This window comes from Parus major, chromosome 2 (assembly GCF_001522545.3).
Source record: "Parus major isolate Abel chromosome 2, Parus_major1.1, whole genome shotgun sequence".
Lineage (NCBI taxonomy): Eukaryota > Metazoa > Chordata > Aves > Passeriformes > Paridae > Parus > Parus major.
In genome coordinates this window covers 112016144-112035989 of record NC_031769.1, presented here as the reverse complement: position 1 = coordinate 112035989, position 19846 = coordinate 112016144, and the positions used below count along the sequence as shown (strand labels likewise).

The window sequence follows — 19846 nt, the reverse complement described above, 5'->3', positions numbered from 1 at the left end:
GAGCATTATGTTGCAGTGAAGAATGTTCTGTCTACATGGAAGTAGACTTGGAAAAAATCTGTATTAAATGGAAGTGGCTGTGGAAAATTTTCTTATGACTTATTACCAGAAGGGGAACTCTACTTTTGTCAACTGAATGCTGTAATAGCAAATAGTACAGTTTTGCACTTGTGTGTGGTAAAACTGTTTTTTTCTTTTTTCTGATGATTCAAACAGCAGTCTCAATTTTAGCCTTATTGGATGACTGCTGAATTAAGAAGAGTTTACAGTAATAATTGCTTTAAGTGTTGGTATGGTATATCTATTGCTGAGGTGTTTTTTGTGGTAATACAAATGGTACTAGCAAAACTAGAGTGGTAGTCCAGGAAATTAAGCTGTACCTTAAGTAAAGGAACATTAATACCAGTGGACAACTTAAGCAAGTAAATCTGGGAGTAGGCTGAAACAAGTACTTCAGTCTGGGGAGAGCTGTGCTCCTGTTCCAGGCAAGCTCAGAGTTTTCTTTGGCATGGATATGATGGCACTAGGAGAAGCAAGAGAAATATTATCCTGAGAGGATGTAGAGACAAGCTGAGGAAAAGTTTTATATGTGAGGTAGGAAGTGGGGAGAACAAACAGACTTTCTCTAGTCCTCTGTACTCTGAAGTGAACTTGCAGCCTATTCCTTGTGACTGGTAGGTATGGGAAACAGTGACAAAGTGTAAATTGCTATTTATAATAGCAAATTATTTTATAGTTAATTGCTTTGTAACTAAAGTGGCAGAAATCTTCATGATCGTAGGGATACAAACCACTCTGATGATGCTTTGTGATTACCAACATTATACTTAAAAAAACAGTGTTTTTTTCAGATTGCTGTGGTGCATATAAATATGGCATATATTAAATAACCTTGCAAAACTGTACATGTCTAAGCTGAGAAATGCTAGCCCAGTGGAAGCTTACTGTTGACTACCTTCTTTGCCCTGTCCTGTCTATTTCAGACTTGCTTATTCCATTAATTGAATTGTACTGTTCTTTTCTATGTGATTGTATATCTGCACAATAAATCTGCATAAAGGAACTGATCTTCTGAGGAAACTTCTTTTTGCTAGGCTATTTTTAACATCAGTCCCTGAATGAGTGTGGTACTCAGTGGTTTTGCAGGCAAAAGAGAATGGTTAGGGTGGTAACCTGACAGTGGCAGCTCCCAAGCACTTTTCAAACAATCCAAGTGGCTTTTGCTGTTAATGTGTGCCCTCTTATCTGTCTGATTGGAAGTGTGCCCCAAGGCTACCTGAACAGCTGTTCCTGTGCTGTCCTAGTGCAAGTGAACAGCTGGTTTGCAGTTACTCAGGATGAAAGTGGGAGTACAGTAGTTCACTGTTCATGGAAGTGATATGAGATTCTTTCACTGCTTCTCTTGTGTTTCTATAGGGCTGGAGAGAAAAATCTGTTACTTTTGTTGGTATAGGGGATGGTTCTATTTGACAAGGAGTTGTATTTATGTATTATTATTTATTTGACTATGTGGTATGCTGTTAATAATTTTTATTCATTCTTGGGATTCTCTTTCTCTGATGCAGTATAAGAAACAGGGAGAATTGTTTGTAAATGTGGCTGCAAATTTTTATATAACTTCTTTTGACCAGAGGGCAGGGTTCTGTTTCAGATTTTACCTGTAGAATTTGACTTGGTTTTGTTCTGGAGTCTATGAAGAAAGAATAAACTAGTTATTTCCTTCCTCTCTTTGAATTAGCCAGGTTTTGATGCCTATTGTACTGCATCTGGCTATTGTTTGTGATCCTATGAGAGAAAAAGTGAGACTTTTTGATGCTTGGTGTCCTTTGTGTTTCAATAACAGTGTGTTCTCTTTATTATTGGTCTGAAATGAATATAAATTTTTTTGTCTCATATTTACTGATAACATCCAGGCTGTCTGGCTAAGTTGGCTTCAAGGATTGAATTAAATGGTGCCAGAGAGATTGTGGAGCATCTTGAAGATAACTACTTCTTTGGCTGAGGAGTTTCCTTGTAATGAATTACTGAAAAACATCAGCAGAACTTTTGGTGCTTCCAAAGGAAATAAACTCATACCTTGATTTGGACATGTCTTTTTTTAACAGTGGACAGGTTTGGATGTGCTGGTATCTTTGAGGCTGAGCTTTAAGGGATTTCTTGGAAGGTCAGTCAGTGAAGTTGTATTGATTAATTTCTGGAATGAAGCACATTATTAAATGAGTGGAAAGTATTTTCTTTGATGCGCCTGTTAGAGGCAGGTTGGAGTGGTTTGGTGTGGTCTGGTTTGTAGAGCAGAAGGAAAATGGGATGCTTGGAAGGACAGCTCTCTTTCTTTTGAGTTCCTTGTTCTGTCTGTCTGTGCACTTATTGTGGTAAACTTGCATATAAATATATGAAGGCATTACTTCAAGTCATCAGATGTTTTTAAATCGGAGGAAATATTTTTGTTTTCCCTAAATTAACATATCAATTCAGGTGTGACATGATTTATGCTTCTTAGACTGGAGACAATATTTATGTAGTTGAAAAAACTATAGATAGTACTTTTGTCGTTAAAGTCAAAGAACTTCACAAGAAATTTGATTAAATATTTTTTCTCCTCTGGCTGTGGCAGTTGTATGTGTATAAAGGTGCTTTAAGGATTGCATCACTTGCAGCAGCATTGGACTCAGGGTCACACAGAAGGGCATTCTGAAGTTCTTTTCTGCTGTCTCTGTTCTTCAGTGCAAAAGTAAAATGGCTTACTTGTAGCTGGTCAGATTTCAGTAGCCTGACTCCTTGTGGAGTCAGTTCAAGCTAAAGATTAACTGACATAGTGTTTATTCCATCTCAGAAGGTTGTAATTGTAAACTAAATATCAAACTATGCTAACACACAATTGCTGACTTTTGATGTCTTTTTCTGTGTACTGTTACATATGACAATTCTGTGTATTACCAGCTTGCTAGTTGTTTCACTGCTCCTAACAAAATTAGGTTGTGGAAAAACATAATTTGTTTTCTGGTGCTAAAATTTATCCTTTCTTTATGTTGGTTTCCAGCTGGGGTCTGTGTCTGAGGGAAAAGAAAGTAACAAAGGCTGAAACAGTGGAAGGTGATGTGTAGGTCGGCCTGTGGAGGCCGTAAGTTCTGTATGGGCTTTGCTGCCTTTGGATCTTGAGACTTGTAACAGTTCAGAGTGGATGCCCTCTGTGAGTTGAAAAGACAGTCTCTGTTTTGCTCTGTGTGGTTGCTTTCAGCATTTGCCTCAGGGTGCCAGAATGCCAGGGGTGGGTGTGTTGGTTCGCTTGAAGCAGGTTTGGGTTTGCTTTCTTAGGTAGTAAATGAGTTCTGTGGAAACTGAACTTGTTTCAGAGTTTAACTGGCACCTTACTGCACTGTAGGTTTTCTAGCTACACAGCATTTGACAATACTTTATATTTAATCAGATGAGATACTTGATGGCTAATTTGTACATAGTTTCCTGTGTGTTTTCTTCACATACTTCACATGCATGTTTGTGAATTCTGATGCTAAATATCTGTTCTATTTTCCTGGGGGTGGAAGAGCCTTCTAAAGCAGGTTAAATATCTCAGACTTTAAAAGTCAGTCTTGCCTTAGAGGAAATATGGAAGTTTTCTAATTTGTAGTGTGTGGGGGGGGTTTCTTCTGTATTTTTTTTTTCTTTTTTCTCAAATATGGTTGAGTCTTGTAGAGTACATTCAGTCTGTTTTACTGTTTTAATTTGGTAATGCTAAAACTGCTGAGCAATTGGACAATTTTAGTGTCTCTAGGTACATGCAAAGTACTGTAGATATGCAGATAAAAGAAATTATATCTTGATATGATGACTTCTTATGAGCTTCATATTTGCTGCATATATAGTCCATTTTTTATATATTAAAAACCTAAAACAAAGCAAAAACCAAACAAAAATACCCAAACCTCCACAGTGTCTTTTGTTAAATCATTCAAAGAAAAAAAACCAAACAAATAAAAAAAAAGGAACAAGAGTTGCTGGAGGAAATGCATAATTAAGAGAAGGAATCACAAGCTTCTGAATCATATTGAGCAATCAGGCAGATTAAAAAGTGGCGCTCTTGCAAATTCATGCTTTCTAAATCCTAGAGTTTTACCTTTGTCTCCTCTACTAAGTGCTCTCAAAGGCAGCTGTTGGTATCCCAGGCATAGAGCTTTCAAAGGTGCTTACAGGGCTCCTGGCCTAAACCTGATGTGTTCATACCTGAGGAAAAAAAAAAAGGGAAAATTCACATATGAGATAAAGAGACTTTAATAGGACAGAAAGGGAAGAGAAATAATAATAATAAAGGATTCCTATTAGATCTGGAACACAGAACTATACCAGCTACTGGGAAGAACATTAACTATCCCAGCTGAATCCAAGACACAGCTGAAGCTCAAAGTGATTTCTATCTTGACAAAAGACTATAGACACATCCTGGAAAACAGCAAATTAAATGGCTGCCAGGAAGAGGATGGAGGCAGGCTTTGGTTGCTTGTTTGCTAAAAGGCGCTGGGAAATTTCTGTTGCTTTGAAGAGGGGGTGAGGAAAATGTGTAATAGCATCATGGGACTCAGTATCAGCTGTCTGAGGCTGTTCTACACTTTCTCATGTTTTTTGGTTGGTTTTTCTTCCCCTCACCCCACCACTGGTTAAGGTTTACTGTATAATCAGTTAATTTTCGTTTTAAAATGAGATGAATGGAAATAGGTGCATTTGAAACTTCTAAATTAATACTACTAATTAATACTATTAATACTACTAATCAGATAAAATGTTATCAGCTTCTTTAAAAAAGCTGTAAGATAGCTTGTAATGTTTTGTATGGGTTGGAATATGTATTTTTGAATGTTGATAACAAAATGATAAAGAGTAAACTTCACTGTCTTTTTTTCCTTACAGCAATATCAATCCCCACATTTTTTTCCTGTAGCCTAATGTAGGATAAAAGCAATAGCTTGAAAGCATTTTTCCTTTGCAGTTGGCTGACCTCTTCTAATACTGTCAAGAGGTATCTCTTTTCTTGGGCTGAGGCTTTCTCCAACATTAAAGCTAAAAATTAAGGGTTCATTTTATGTCCTCTTTGAAGTGTTTTGTAAATGGCAATATTCATATAAACAAGCAGCTTACCTTGTTCCTTTGTATCAGTATGATCCCTGAGTCCCTGGCGTGGTCAGCATTATTTGAAACAAAAGAAGCTTTTAGTTATGGGTCTTTAAATCCAGTACTTGTGGCAGATGAATTGTCCACTCTTTCCATTACTATTGAAATCCATCCTTTATAGGCAAGAAAAGACATAGGTCAGTCTAAAAAGCATGGTAGCAGCATGGTCATCATTGGCTAAACACATATGATTCATCTATAATTAAGTTTTTGCAGAAGTTGGGCAAGGACTACCCTATCACTGGCTTTAGGAATCTTCTATCTAGTAAATCTTGATTTCCTCAGTGCATATGAGGATATCTGTAACAAAGCAGCTGAAATACAGAAATAGCACACATGGCACTGGACTACTTATGTTCTTTGCTCAATTAGTAAATAGATAAAAGATGACTCTGTGATGAGACCATACTCAAGACATAATCATTTAAGTAAGAGGAGTGAAAAGAACACATTGTAGGTCTTATTTCTCTATTTCAAGAATCCAGGTGAGCCAGTTGTGAAAAACTAAAAGTGAATGCTTCCTGTAAAGTTTACAATGACTTTAATGTAATCTCTAGTCATGGAACATCTGAAAACTGACATTGAATATGGAAAAGATGGGTGAAGAATCCATGCTACATAGCTTTGCAATGTGGAAGAAGTGTTTCATTCAGGGGAAATGTTAGGAGAAGATGAATTTGGAAATAACTGAAGCAGGAATGCCTAATGCTTTCATCCCCTGTGACTGTGCATGATTTTCTTCTTTCCTCAAGCCCTCCTGGTATTACCTAGTAAAGCTAGTCACATATTAAAATCTTGGATATTTTTAGGACTACTTGATTTAAAATTACTTTTCTTACCTGAAGACTACCTGACTGTACTATTTTGACAAGTTTTTTTATTTCTTGTGATGTGAAGTTTTGTATTATAAAAGAAAACCAACCCAGTAGTGTTCTGCAAGTCTGTCTGATTCTTCAGTTGAGTCAACAGTTTTCTGCAATAGCATTGATTATGGCAGTAACCACTTGAATATTAAGTTGAAGAGAAGATTAAGTAGACATCTGCTATGTTATAGGTGTCCACAGCAGTTCACTGGAAGTTTAAAAATTATTTAGACAATGCTGTTCAGAGGTGATGCATCAGGAAAACTTTTGAGAGATTATTCCACCATTAGTTTTAATTTTTTTTACATAAAACCCTTTGCAGGAAGGAGCCTGTTACATTTTTTTTGTGGGATACAGCATTGGTAAAGTGATATGGTTGATAATGTATCCCCTCTCTACTCCGCCCTCACAAGACTCCCCCTGAAATGCTGCATCCAGCTCTGGGATCCTCAGCACAACAAAGACACAGACCGGTTGGAGCAGGTCCAGAGCAGGGCCAGCAAGATGGTCAGAGGGCTGGAGCACCTCTCCTGCAAAAACAGGCTGAGAGAGTTGGAGTTACTCAGCCTGGAGAAGAGAAGGCTTTGGGGAGACCTACCAGTACCTTATCAGGGCTTATGAAAAGTAGGGAGGGAGACTTTTTGTACAGGCATATAAGGACAGAACAAAGGGCAGTGGTTTTAAACTGAAACAGGGCAGGTTTAGATTAGATGTTAAGAATAAATTCTTCCTGCAAAGGTTAGTGAGGCAGTGGAACATGTTGCCCAGGAGAGTTGTGGCTGCTTTATTCTTGGAAGTGTTCAAGGCTAGGTTGGATTGGGCCCTGAAAAATCTGATCTTATAAGTGACATCCCTGCCCATGGCAGAGGGTTTGGAGCCACATGATCTTCAAGGTCACTTCCAAACCAAACCATTTTATAATTCTGTGATAGCTCAAGATGAAGAAAACAAAGTTTGTGTGGTGGGTTGACATTGACTGGTCACTAGGTGCCCATCAGGACAGGATACTCTTGCTCCATCAAAAGAACAGGGGAAAAAAAAATGACAGAAAGCTCCAGGGTTGAGGTGTAAGGACACTGACCACTTACCATCCTGGGCAAAACAGGCTCTACTTGGTGAAATTAAATTAATTTATTGCTGATTAAATGAAGTAGGTTAATGAAAAACAGGGAAAAAAATTTAAAAACCACCTCCTATCCCTTCCCTTCTTCTCAGGCGCTACTTTGCTTCAACTTCTCTGCCTCCTTGCTTTGAGTGGTGTAGGGGAATGGGGTATGGAGTCTGTGGTCAGTTCATAACACCCAATCTCTGCTACTCCTTCCTTCTCACACTCTTCTCCTGCTCCATCCTGAGGTGTTCCAGTCATGTGTTATGGTCATTCACAAACTTGTCCAGCATGGATCCTTTCTGCAGATTCCAGTGTTTCAGGGGTGACTGCTCCAGCATTCGTTGCCCTTGAGGCCACAGGTCCTGCAAGTTTCTGTAAGGCACATCTGTAAGGCAGTTTCCTGTAAGGCACATCTGCCTGCTCCAGCATGGGTGTCCTCTGTGGGCTGCAGGTGGAGTTCTGCTCCACCTAGGACCTCCATGGGCTGCAGGGGGACAGCTGCCTCACCATGGTCTTCACCACAGGCTATGGGGCAATCTGTGCTCTGGCATGTGGATCACCTCCTCTCCCTCCTTGTGCACTGATCTGGCAGTCTACTGTAGAGTTGTTTCTTCCACATATTCTCAGTCCTGTCTTACGTTGCACAGCAGTTTTTACTCCTTAAATGAGTTATCACAGAGGTGCTACTGTCATTAGTGAGTGACTCAGGTTTGGCCAGTGGTGGGTCTGTCCTGGAGCTGGCTCTGTCTGACATGGGGGGCCACCCAAAGCAGTCTCCTACTAACAAAACCTTGCCGTGTGAACCCAGTACAGCTATTTCCAACTTACTGTTCATGTACTTATGGTTTAATGTTTTGTTTTTCAGAGGTCAGATGATTTCAGGTGAAGACTGTGAATTTATTCAAAGATTTGAACAGAAAAGAAATCCGGAAGAAAAACAGGAGTTGTTGCAAACAGAAGGCAATCAAGTAACTTTACTTTAATGAAGTCTTTTTTGGGGAGGAAGAAAATTTTCATATCAACTCTTGTTTTACTGTTGGCTGTATACAGTTAAGGTGTTAAGGAATAAGTATAAAGCTTGCTACCGTGATTCTTTTATTTTTTCCTTAGATATGGGTTGGATGTTATTTCATTATTTTCAAAACCTACTAAATAATGTTTAAATGTCATCTGACTTTGTTGTGGGACAAGCTAGCTCAAGTCTTCCCTCATCCCAGTTTACTTAATCATGCACGCCTGTACTTGAGTCACTTCTTTTTTTGTGCTTTTTTTTTCTTTATTGATGACAGCTGCTACCAGTAAGATAGCTGCTTAGTTAGCTATGCAATTATAGTTTAGTTGCAGCATGGAGTCCATTGACTGCTAAGTTGGATTCAGTTAGACATGGGTGTCTCGTGTCATTTTAGGCAAGGTAAGACGAGACCTTTGTATTGCCTGATTCAGGACTGAATCAGCCCTTTGCCATTATGGAGTCCAGGCAGGATGCCTGAAGACACTTTAATAATATTTGAATCAGTAGAATCTCAGCCTGAGGTTCTAGCACAGAATGTCAGACATTAAGACGATTGGGAAAAGCAGGGAGGAAGGTGAGGAGTAGATGCTTTCAAGACACAAACATTTCTAGCCATTTTTTCTACTTTAATTTTAGGCAAAATTTTTCTTGATCTCTCCAAATTGTCCTGTGTTAATGCTATCTGATGGATCATAGTTTGCATAGTAACAAAACCATATGTGGTGTACCTTATATGTCACTATATAATTATGATGTAGCGGTTCAGAATTCAATTTTCTTTCTGTTTTAGTTGAATGTAGTGAAGGGGAAGAAGGAAGTGTAAAAAGTAATGTTGTAGTTATTTCTGCCTGTTGCTGAAATTGTAACATTCTTCAAAGATGAACAAAGATTTTGCTACAAGGTATATAGTAAGTGAACAGAGGAATTACCGGTCTTCCTCCCTCCATTCAAATTGCTGTAACTTTTTTTGTACTCTTAGTTGCTGTTCTGTCAGCTTACTTGATCTTCTCACTACCATAAAAAAGGGTGCTGAGGGAGACTTTTCTAATCTGGCTTTCAACCAAGCATATTGGTGACTTTGACTAGCAAGTACTTATTTAATTTGAAAGCCATAAAACAATTTGTAAAGGGTAACAACCAATGTGACAGAAAATTTTCTTTGTGAGATAATGTCAAATGTATTAATCTCTTACTGCAATTGAATAAGATGTTGGGATGCTCAATGCTTATGTAAGACTTAACTGTGAATTAATAAGGTCCTGTTTTATATTATCAAAAGGAACAAAGACAGTTGCTAATATTAATTTTAATGTCTCTTTTATTTTTCCAGTGTGCTAAAACATTTATAAACTTGATGACTCATATCTCCAAGGAACAGACTGTTCAGTACATTCTGACTATGGTTGATGATATGCTGCAAGTAGGTCAATAATCTGTATTATTTTTAAGTCTTTAAATGCATGCTTGAATGTTTCCTTAGTGTAATTCATGTATTTTCAGGTGTTTGTCATACTGTGTTAGAAATATTCTCTTAAATTTTCAGATCCTGTCTTCAGAGATTAAATGTTAGACCTAAAGTTGTAAGGGTAACTTAATGTTCAAATTCTGGAAGTAAAACAAATTTTTATGCTTTCTGTTGGTTCTCAACTGTGTTTAATGCAGAACTTGGTTGTTAAGGCTAGTGTTGCATAGTGGTTTCATCTTATGTGATCTTAATCTGCAGAATTTTTTTCTAAACACTTTTTACATTTGATATATTGGCTTCTATTGTGGTAGACTTGTCAGTGTTAGATGAAGGGCTGGATTTAGTGATCTTAAAGGTCTTTCCCAACCCAAACAATTCTAAAATTCTGTGACTTGTGACCTCAGCTCTTTCCTGTGGTATGGGGAGGATATGACTTCTCATTTTAAGTTGTTGAAGCTTTCCCTATGCAGGTGTTAATTTAGCCACCCTCAGCAAGAATGTGTAGTTTCTGCAGCTTCAGGTTTCCAACATGAGTTAGGTTGTTTGGGAAAACATGTTCTGAAATTCTGCATGGTTAAACCAGGAACTTTTAGTTCAGTGTAACATACAGCTCTTTGTAGCTGTGGACAGCAGTTATAAGAGTTGGCTATTAAACTTGGTCTCAGGAATGCTGAACTGATTGGGATAACTCAGGAAAAGGCTTTACGCAATCAAATAATCCCGCTTTTATGTTTCCTTGCTCTGAAGATAAATATCTGAAGATACCTTGGCTAAGATAAAGCATTTGTAGTGATGTAACAAGATGGGTTGAGTTGGGTGACATTTTTTCCTAGTATAAAAAGTATATTTTACATTTCCTAGTATAAATCATCTGTGTTGGATAGTTTCTCTTCTCCTGGTTTATGATACATTTGATCCAAGTGATATGTGTTTAGTACTATTGGTTTAGGGTATTGCCCTAGGAGGTGAACCATGTGAGTTCTAATTCCAGCTCTGAGTATTCAGTATTTCAACAGGCCAGTTGAAAAACATGAACCTCTCCACAGTTTGTATAACATGGGGACCATGGTGTTCTTTCATGTGCCTGTCTGCACAATAGAGCCCTAAGTGAGTGCTGTGACACCTAGGCTAATAGGATAATAGCTAGTGATGGTGGCAGCAATTTACTCATCTGTAGCTTGGTCACTTTTTCTCATTTAGTTTTACTGTTTTTCAAGGGTGACACAAACATTGAGAAGCAGAGAAGATGAAAATGATCCTCAGTGCCATTCTTTGACTGGGACACTGAGTTGGGAATACCTTGTTTTGGTTTACACATTAGATGACAAACTTTGGCTCAGTGTGTGAGAACTCTCTTTATTATGTCTACTTTTGTGAAGAATAGGTCTTGCTTTCTGTGCATCAGTGGCCAGAGAAGTAATCATTTCACTTGCCCTTTTTCAGAACTTGTGAGTGTTTGTAGGTCTTGTTTTGCTAATGTGCTTTGGAATTAGCCTGCAGCTACAGTATGTGATGGCTGATGATATCCCCTGTGCTGTGGAATTAATACCCCACAAGTAATGCTTTCACTGGTCCACTTTTGAACAGATGGAATAACTATTCCAGGTGGTCACAGAAAGTATTTTTGAGTAATCTCTCTTTTGCTATATTATGTCTGTCATAAGTGGTTAGATATATGTGTTTTCTTGACTTTGACATGGCTGTATTTTACCCTGCCCCAGATGTGGCATGTATGGAATTCTTAATGCTAAATGTAATGGCTTTAAATTTTTCAAGCTTTATAGTGATACAGCAGACTAGAGATATTGGTGCACACTACATATTTGCTTTTGTTTGAAGTTGAATGCCCTTTTCACTTTAGAAATTCTGCTTCAGTATCTGAAAGGCTGTACTGACTTGCAGTGCTGTGTGTGATTGCAATATTCTGGGATGCTGGCATAGAAGGCTTGTGTGCAGACATCCACATGGCATTATCTCAGAGTTTCCTAACTTCTGACATCTCCACTCAGCAAGGCTGAAAAAATACTTCTGTTTTGTTTTGGTCATGTTCAAGGCTTGGAACATACAGCCAGTGGTGCCTTATGAACCCCTGGTTGCACGTTTTCATGTGTGAGATTCTTGTCAAGAGGCAGCATATTGCCCAACAACAGTGTGACTGAGTTTAGGGCAGGGTCTCTGCAGGCTGCCTGGGCACAAGAACCCACAGTATCATAGAATTGTAGAATGGTTTGGGTTAGAGGGATACCTTGAAGATACCTGGTTCCAGCCCCCTTGCTGTAGGCAGGGACAACTTCAGCTAGACCAAGTTGCTCAAAGCCCCATCCAACCTGTTCTTGAAGACCCCCAGGGATGGGACATGCCCAGCTTCCCTGTTCAACCTGTTCCAGTCCTCACAATCTTTCCTTAATACCTAAACCTACTTCCAGTCTGAAGCCATTCCCTCTTGTCCCACCAGTACATGCTTATATAAATAGTCTCTCCTAATTTTCTTGTGGTGGATATGAAGTCTCTGGTCTTTGTCTGACTTGTCTTAATTCAGTACATTCAAAGATTTTAAGCAAGAAATTGTTCAAGGACCTGACCTGTAATGGTGCTATTGACCTGAGTAAAATTTGTGTTGAGAAAGTATGTTTGCTGCAGTTTCATGAGATGAACAAATAATATTTGAAGCTGCTTTTGATAGCTGGAACCTTTAGAAACTATCACAGGTAGCAGTATCCAGCTGTTGTCTGATAATGGCAGGCGGTAGTTCTTCTACTATCTTTCTATGCTTTCCTTGTGAGGTGGTAAAAATTAATGTCAGCTGTATTTTGAGCTCACCAAAAGCTTACTTGGGGGTCTAGGATTATTCCAGCAGTTCTACATAGAGATTTGATGACCTTTCTGAGAAAGATTTCTTTTGAACACCTGCAAATGTGAAATTACCGTGGCATTAACCACAGAAGATTATCACCATTCTGCTTACTTCTGAAGGTGGAGAGTGTTAGCATACTGCCATCCTTGAGGAAACATTTCTTACTCTCTTCATCTGATAAATTCTTGGAACAATTTCTTTGGATTAGTGACCTCGTCACACTGCACAGTCTGTTACTTATGAAATCTTTAAGAACCTACACTGTAGTTGGTGCAGGTAGCAGTACCACCCGCCCTTCGTTATGCTTTTTCAGAAATGACAGCTACTAAATTATTCAACTGTTGATGTGTGAGCTTCAGAATTTTCTTTTTATCAGTGTAGGTGCTACACTACATATTTCAGGTCTGCAGGAAGTTTTCTGCTCCTTCCCTTCTGTCTTGATCCTGCACCTTAACGGAAAACCAGACAAGTCTTCTGACTGACAGCATATTGAAATTATTTCAGCATTTCTGCTTCTAGACTTGTCTGTCTCCTCCTTAGTTATGTTGTAAACTGAACTCATTGATCTGGTAAGTTTTGATCTTTCTTAGTGAGACTGTTTAGCACATTCAGATGCTAACAGTGATTTATTTGATCTAACTGCCATTTCTCATCAAGCAAGCCCTCACAGAGTAAAAGCTCTGCATCAAAGGATCTGTCCTGAGATCTTAGTTTTATTTATTTCATGGTTTGAACAAAAAATTTTGAGAACATTTCTGTGTCCCTTTCTATGCATGCCATGTAGAGAATAGATCATTGTAAGGGTTATAACTGGCAGACAGCTGGTGACACTTGAGTCAGTGATCAGGGTAACAATTTGCAGCCCATGTGGTACAATACCATTGGTAGTTTAACCCCAGCTGCTAGCTAAGCACCACACAGCCCTCACTCACTCCTCCAGCAGGGGGATGGAAAAGAAAATCAGAAGAGTGTAAGTGAGAAAACTTGTGTTTTGAGGTAAGGACTGTTAGTTTCAAGGAAGGGTTGCTTGAAGCTCTAAGGCTCAGTAAGATGCCAGTGTTTGAATCATGGATCCATTCCAGTCATCTTGTCCTTAATGGATCATATTCCAACAAGGAGGCTTGCCTAGCTGGTTCTTTGTCCCTAGAGTTAATAACAAGGTGTGGAATTGATGGAGAAAAGCCTTTCTAGCTAGAGGAGTTTGAAAATGAAAATGTCTGGATAGTGGAGACTGAGATACTGTCCTTTTGTGAGTTTCTCATTTGCTGTCCTTGATAGGAGCTGTGTACTTGGTAGTAGTAATTTGACTTCAGTGGGGAGACATCTCTTGAGAAGGAAAGCTTCCAATCCACCAGGCTGGAAAGCATATGGAAATGTTTGAGGAAAATCAAGAATTCAAATGTGAGATTTTTTGGGACTGTCTGTCTATATTCTAGGCTATTAGGAAACAGCAGAGCTTTTCTTTCTCCTCCATGATTACATGGCCTGTTCTTTGGCCTGCAGTAAGGAGAGCTGTAATAGCTTCTTTGCATAGTGATCATTAGGGGAAATACTTTAAGAGACTGTTCTCAGTGCCCAGGCTCAGGTAGTTGTAGTCTCTTGTGGCTCAGGTTAGGAGCCCTGGAGATCAGACTTCTGGTGGCAGTGTCCTCTTTCAGATGAGCAGGTTGCCTGAGATAACTGCTGAATCAGTTGCAGCCTCATCTGGGAGAGAGGAGCTCATTTCCCATTGAGAGGAATGGAAAGCTTCATTTACATCCCAAGGTTTCACTTATAGAAGAAGTTCTTGTGTGGAAGTAGCATTGAAACATTGAAAACTTTGTATGGACTTTATTCAAGCATAATTGGTTGGATGACAAGTAGTGTTATTTGTAAAAAATGACAGTATTTAGCTTGTTTTCATTTGCCTTGCTCCACTTGCATGTTCAAAAGAATATATGTTTTTGCTCAAGCAGGTGTTGCAGGAGTGGGGTACAACTTCAAGGCTTCAAGGTTTGCTTCTTCCACCTGAAATCTCCAGGCTTAATGTTGGAGTGCTGAAATGAGCTGTATCCACAAGTAATTTTTCAGTCTAGCTGAAAAATTTCCATAGGCTCTTAGAAGCCAGGATGCACTCTGATAATCTATGCCAACATACCAAGGAGCAAATAACTGCTTTATGTCGAATGCTTTTACAAGTCTGTCATCTTTTCCTCTTTCTCAATTTTTACAGGAAAATCATCAGCGTGTTTGCATCTTCTTTGATTATGCAAAACGTGGTAAAAACACTGCATGGTCCTATTTTCTGCCAATGTTGAATCGACAAGATCTCTTCACTGTGCATATGGTAAGTTTTAAATGAACCTGTCTCTGAAGATGGTAGAGAAAAATGCTGGTTCTATTTTTTTTTTCCAGGAGATTTTGGAATTTGGAGTTGAACTTCTGCCTGGAGTGGAAAGTTTTCCTCTTTCAGTCTAGACGAGTCATTCTCAGTACAGGCTTCACCTAACCACATTTCAAAAAGCAAAGTTATATTGTTAATTTGCATTGCAGTTTGTTTCTGGGAGATTAGGGCAGGTTTTAAAAATTCAGAAAAGCAGTGATTTTAGAGCAGTAAGTGCAGGAAAACATAACTGAAAATATTTTACCATGACTGCCAGTTGTGGAATTTCTCATCTTGTGTAAAGGAAATATCTTTACCTCGATGAACCTTATTTTCTCATATGCTCAGTTTATCAGCTGAGTCACTGGAAGTGTAGAGTGAAAAATAGAGAAGTGCTTGATATTGTTCAAGTGCTGCTCAACAGCAGCTAAAACATTGATACATTACCAGCAGTGTTTTGGACTCCAGTCTAAGCCACAGCATCATATGGACTGCTGTGAAGAAAATCCATAGGTCTATCCCAGCCAGACCCAGTACAGCCATGTCCAGTGTATGGATTCTGCTGTGTTTTGATGATTGTTTGTTGCTCCTTTATATGGAGTAGCTTTTCTGGAATCTTAATATTCTTCTGTTGTCAGTGGTGAGAGCTAACCATTTCATCTCAGCAGGATATTTTTCTTGTGAGGCAAAAATATGTTTGTATTACTGTAAATTCCTAGGGGAGACCACAGTTTCCAACAGTGAAACTTATATTATAGCTTGAGGAGGAGAAAACTGCACAGCTGTGAATTGTTCTACATTGCATATGTTTGTGGTGGAATGATATGATGGAGTCAAATCTGAGACTCAAGCTAGAAACCCACTACCTGGCCTGCATTAGGCTGTGGGGGTTGAAGTGGTGCAAGGATTCCAGGACACTGAGCAAGTTATGCTGTTTGCCCTGGGTGTGGCCAGTGCAACTGTGTTTGGGGTTGTGCTGCAACTTGGAACAGTGAGCCGGCATGAAGAAAAAATGCAGGCTTTATTTATTTCTGTAATAATAAAGTTGACTTGATATATTATGATAATAATTGGTTGACTGCATGGATCTGAATCAATGTTTTTGGTGTAGCTGAGTGAGGAGGTGGCTGGGTTTTTTTTTGGCCAATGCAATTCATTTTGTGTTTTTTTGGTGGTAGTGCTACTGAATACCCATCCCGCAAAATTGCGGTTTGAGCAGTCAGACAATGCTGACTGCCCAAATATGCAGGTAAAGCATAATTTTTAGACCCTTGCAGTGCAAACTATTTAATCTCCCTGGAATGGTCATTTTTAAACATATGGTATAGAAATTTTGGTGGTCAACCTTTCTCTTCTCAGAGTTGTGATACTCTTTAGGTACTGCAAAAATACACAAATAATTTAACAAGACACAGAGAATCTTATGTGAAGTGAATCCCCTTTAAGTGGATCCCCTAAGTTTACTGCCTTACACCTTTTAGTACAGTGCATGTTTTTTTGAAGCACATAAACTTTTCAAACCCAAGTTTTAGGATTGTATTATTTTTGTTTGGTTTATTTTGTTTTTCTCCTTACTATGCACGCTGGAAGTTTTTTGATGCCATATCATTACATCTGCTGTGGCAGATACTCATCCTCTGTGTAGGCTCAAATTCTGCTAAGCATGAGTGGTCTCTCATTTAGGGGCCAGGTAGCAACTCAGAAAAATGGTTGACTAGAGAGCTAGTATCTTGTGTTTTAAAACTGGAGGGATTTAATAGGGTGACTTACTTGCATTCAGAAGGGGATTTGACACATTTTTAGTGTAGCGATTGTTTTTCCAAGCTCACCCTTGTAATCTCTCTAGAAATCAGTGGTAGTGCTGCACATGTGAATGCAGTTAAGGTAGAAAGGGGGCTAGAATAGTGTCCTCACTGCACCATGAAAATGTGTGCATCTGAGTGAACCCCTGCTTCAGTAGTTTCTTGGTTACACTGCTTCTTTATATGTAAGTTTGCTCAAACGCTTTTGCAAATTAACTGCAGGCTGCAATGTAAATTTACTTCAAATACAATTTGGAAAGGCTGATGTAGAAATATACTCTTGTTAAAGTATTCTTAAAGACATAAGGCATCATAACTAGATTTTTTCTCCCAAACTTCATTCTTAATTGTACCTTCCATTTTACTTTTGTGCTCTTCTTTTTCTGGGCTTGAAACTTCTCCCTTCTTGAAGATGACTTCCTTCGGTTTAAGTACAAAAATACTTCAATATTATGTTACCATATGTTATTGGCATGTTACTTAAATCAAGTCTGCATATATTAGGCCATCAAGTATCTTGCTTTTGATTGATTTCTGAGCAGTAGCCCATTGACAGCTTCCCTCCATCTTCTTCTGAATTCTTTATTGGTGCCTTGTGAACTTCGACAGCTACAGGTAACTGATAACAGGCATGAAGAGTCCCCTATACAGAAAATAAGTAGATTTTTGTTAGGGACTATCTTTTATCTTAAATTGGTTTCCAAAGTTTACAGAACTTCTCACTGAATTCTGGAATTGTTGTGTTTGAAAAATCAGTTTATTGCATTCTTTTACAGGCAGCAAGAATTATTGCCAAACTGGCTGCGTGGGGGAGGGAGCTTATGGAAGGCAGCGACTTGAATTACTATTTCAACTGGATTAAAACTCAGCTTAGTTCACAGGTAAAAAGTTGCTTTTGTTTAAACTTTACAGTATCTTTGGAAACTTTCTTTAAGAATATGAATGTATAAATGTGCAAACAAGAGGTATATTTTTTTTTATTTAAATAAAAAAAGTGTTTTTTTTAAAATAAAATTTTACTTTGTCATTTTTAAAGCTAAATGTTCTTTATTCATTTACTCCAGTCCTTGAAATATAAGTGAATTATAAATCTTTTTGCCTCTTCTGTTGGTTAACACTGTTTTTTTTCTTTTGAACACTGAGAAATGAGCTGAGGTTTTTTCTTTTCGTCTTGCCTCTACTATTTTGATTATCAGAGCTTTTTGCTGGGAAGAAAAGTCACATGGCAGCAGAAACTGAATCTCAAAACCTTTTTCCAGTTTTCTGTAGTACAAAGCCTTTACTTTTAGTCCTGTGTCTTGAAATTGCATAAATTCTGACTTATTTGGACAGTGTTTTTATGGTATCAGCTCAGTTTGAACCACTTACTTCTGGATTGTCCTTCAAACATGAATCATTCTCCTTTGTATTCATTTCTGGACATTTTTCCTTCTAAACACTGTGATTTGTCATTCATTCTTAGTGTTGTAGTAGAAGTGGATTCTGGAGAGCTGAGAAACATTCAGTAGATTTATTAATGGTATTTTTTTCACAGTTTTCTAACTTGGGCTTAATAAAAAGGAGTTTTATTTTTTTTTCTCTGTAAGGAGAATCTTAAAGTTGGAATTTCCTTCAGGAAGATGCAAGAGCACAGTTTGCAAATTATGAGATAAATAATTGTCTTGAATAAATTGACACTTAAATAATTAAAAATGTTGATGTACCAGATCAGTTCTAAGCATATTCTTCTTGACATGAAGTGTGTGGGAAATAAATACAATATATTACAGTAATATACTAAGCAGGAAAAAACATCTAATAGATTCAATTTTTTTTTTTAATGACTGGATAGATTGGAGCACTGAAAAAAACATGGTAACAACTGTTCTTTAAGGGTGAAGAACAGCTCTGATTTTAAACTTTTTTTTTTCTTTTTGTAGAAACTACGTGGTACAGGGGGTTCTGTGGATACAGGAGCAGTCTCCACAAGTGATGTGAGTATATCTTTGAAATCTGTCAATCTGCTATTTTGGGCAGGTGATGTTCACTCCTCGGATTAAGGTGCAGATCTCTTCTGGTGCCAGTGATAAGAAGTACTTGGAATCAGAACTGTACAACAGAGTGCCAGGTGATGGCGCCAAGAAACAAAAGTATTTTTAAACACTGATTTCACATAGAGTATTGGCAGTGGAAGTGTATATTTTACAAGTTAGTTGTCTTGTTAAAGCTGTAGACGTATCTAGGATTCTGTTTTTTAAAACTTGAAAAAATTATATGAAATTAATATTCAAACAATTTTAAGTCCCTGACTTGGTGATCTTAGAGATCTTTTCCAGCCAAATGATTCTGTTATTCAGTACTGTCTGTTTACCACTGAGCTTTTGGACTTGTAGAAGAAACCTGACACCAAGAAGCTTTTATTGTGCTGTGCAGAACTTAGAAAAGGGCACATCAGATATTAAAGCTGATATTGTCCCTAAACCACTGTAGCATGAAATTGCAAGTGTGCTTTCAAAGCTGTAAGCTTTTCATATTTGAATAGCTTGAATTCAGAGGAAAATAGATTGTCCTTTTTGCATCAATATTTTTTTAAATACTGAATTTCATGTAGCTATAGCTGCTGAGCTTGGAGATGAACTGGGGCAGTATAACAAATGCAAATGACCATCATATCTGGATTTTCTGTGATGTTGTGGCATGATGAGGCAGTTTATCATAGTTCTTGAATGTGGAGTAGAATTCAGTTTGGTCTTTTGTTCCTCTTGCAGCCTAAAAGTGGTCACAGTTTCTCAGAAGACTTAACTTGGGATTTGTTGTTCTTCAAAGTGTAGTTTGGCTTTCAAGTGTTAGCATCATGTAGAGGAGAAGCCTCTCAAATTACCTTAAATTACCCCCTGTCTGGAGTTTAAGGTAGAAAAGGTGCAAGACCGTTAAGCATGATTAATGTTAACAATGCCCTGAACATATAAGTTGAAGTATTTCAGTATTTTGTGTGCAGATCTGTGTTCCATAGTGTTAGGTTTTGTTAGCCTGACGACCCTCTGGCATACAGCCTTAAAAGAGTAAATAGTTCTACAGCACACTGCACTTATTATGGAGCCATGAGCTCCTCTGACTTGCTTAGAAATCGGTATTTATTGCACCGTGGCACTGCATGGATGTACTGTGCCATGGCAGGGTCCCAGAGCAGCAGAGTGCAAATATGTTTTAGGATAATTAAAGTGGGTAAGTATTGTCT

General features: G+C 38.2%; 1 protein-coding gene across 2 annotated transcripts in view; it reads left to right on the top strand.

Moving 5' to 3' along the window:
- ATP6V1H (ATPase H+ transporting V1 subunit H) overlaps positions 1-19846 on the top strand; it is a 49615-nt gene that overhangs the window by 1708 nt on the left and 28061 nt on the right. For both annotated transcript variants that reach the window (XM_015619049.3, XM_015619048.3), the window contains 5 exons: positions 8000-8102; positions 9477-9566; positions 14678-14791; positions 17406-17510; positions 18549-18602. In XM_015619049.3, the coding sequence (XP_015474535.1) occupies positions 8000-8102; positions 9477-9566; positions 14678-14791; positions 17406-17510; positions 18549-18602 (466 nt within the window). The remainder of the gene's footprint in view (positions 1-7999; positions 8103-9476; positions 9567-14677; positions 14792-17405; positions 17511-18548; positions 18603-19846) is intronic.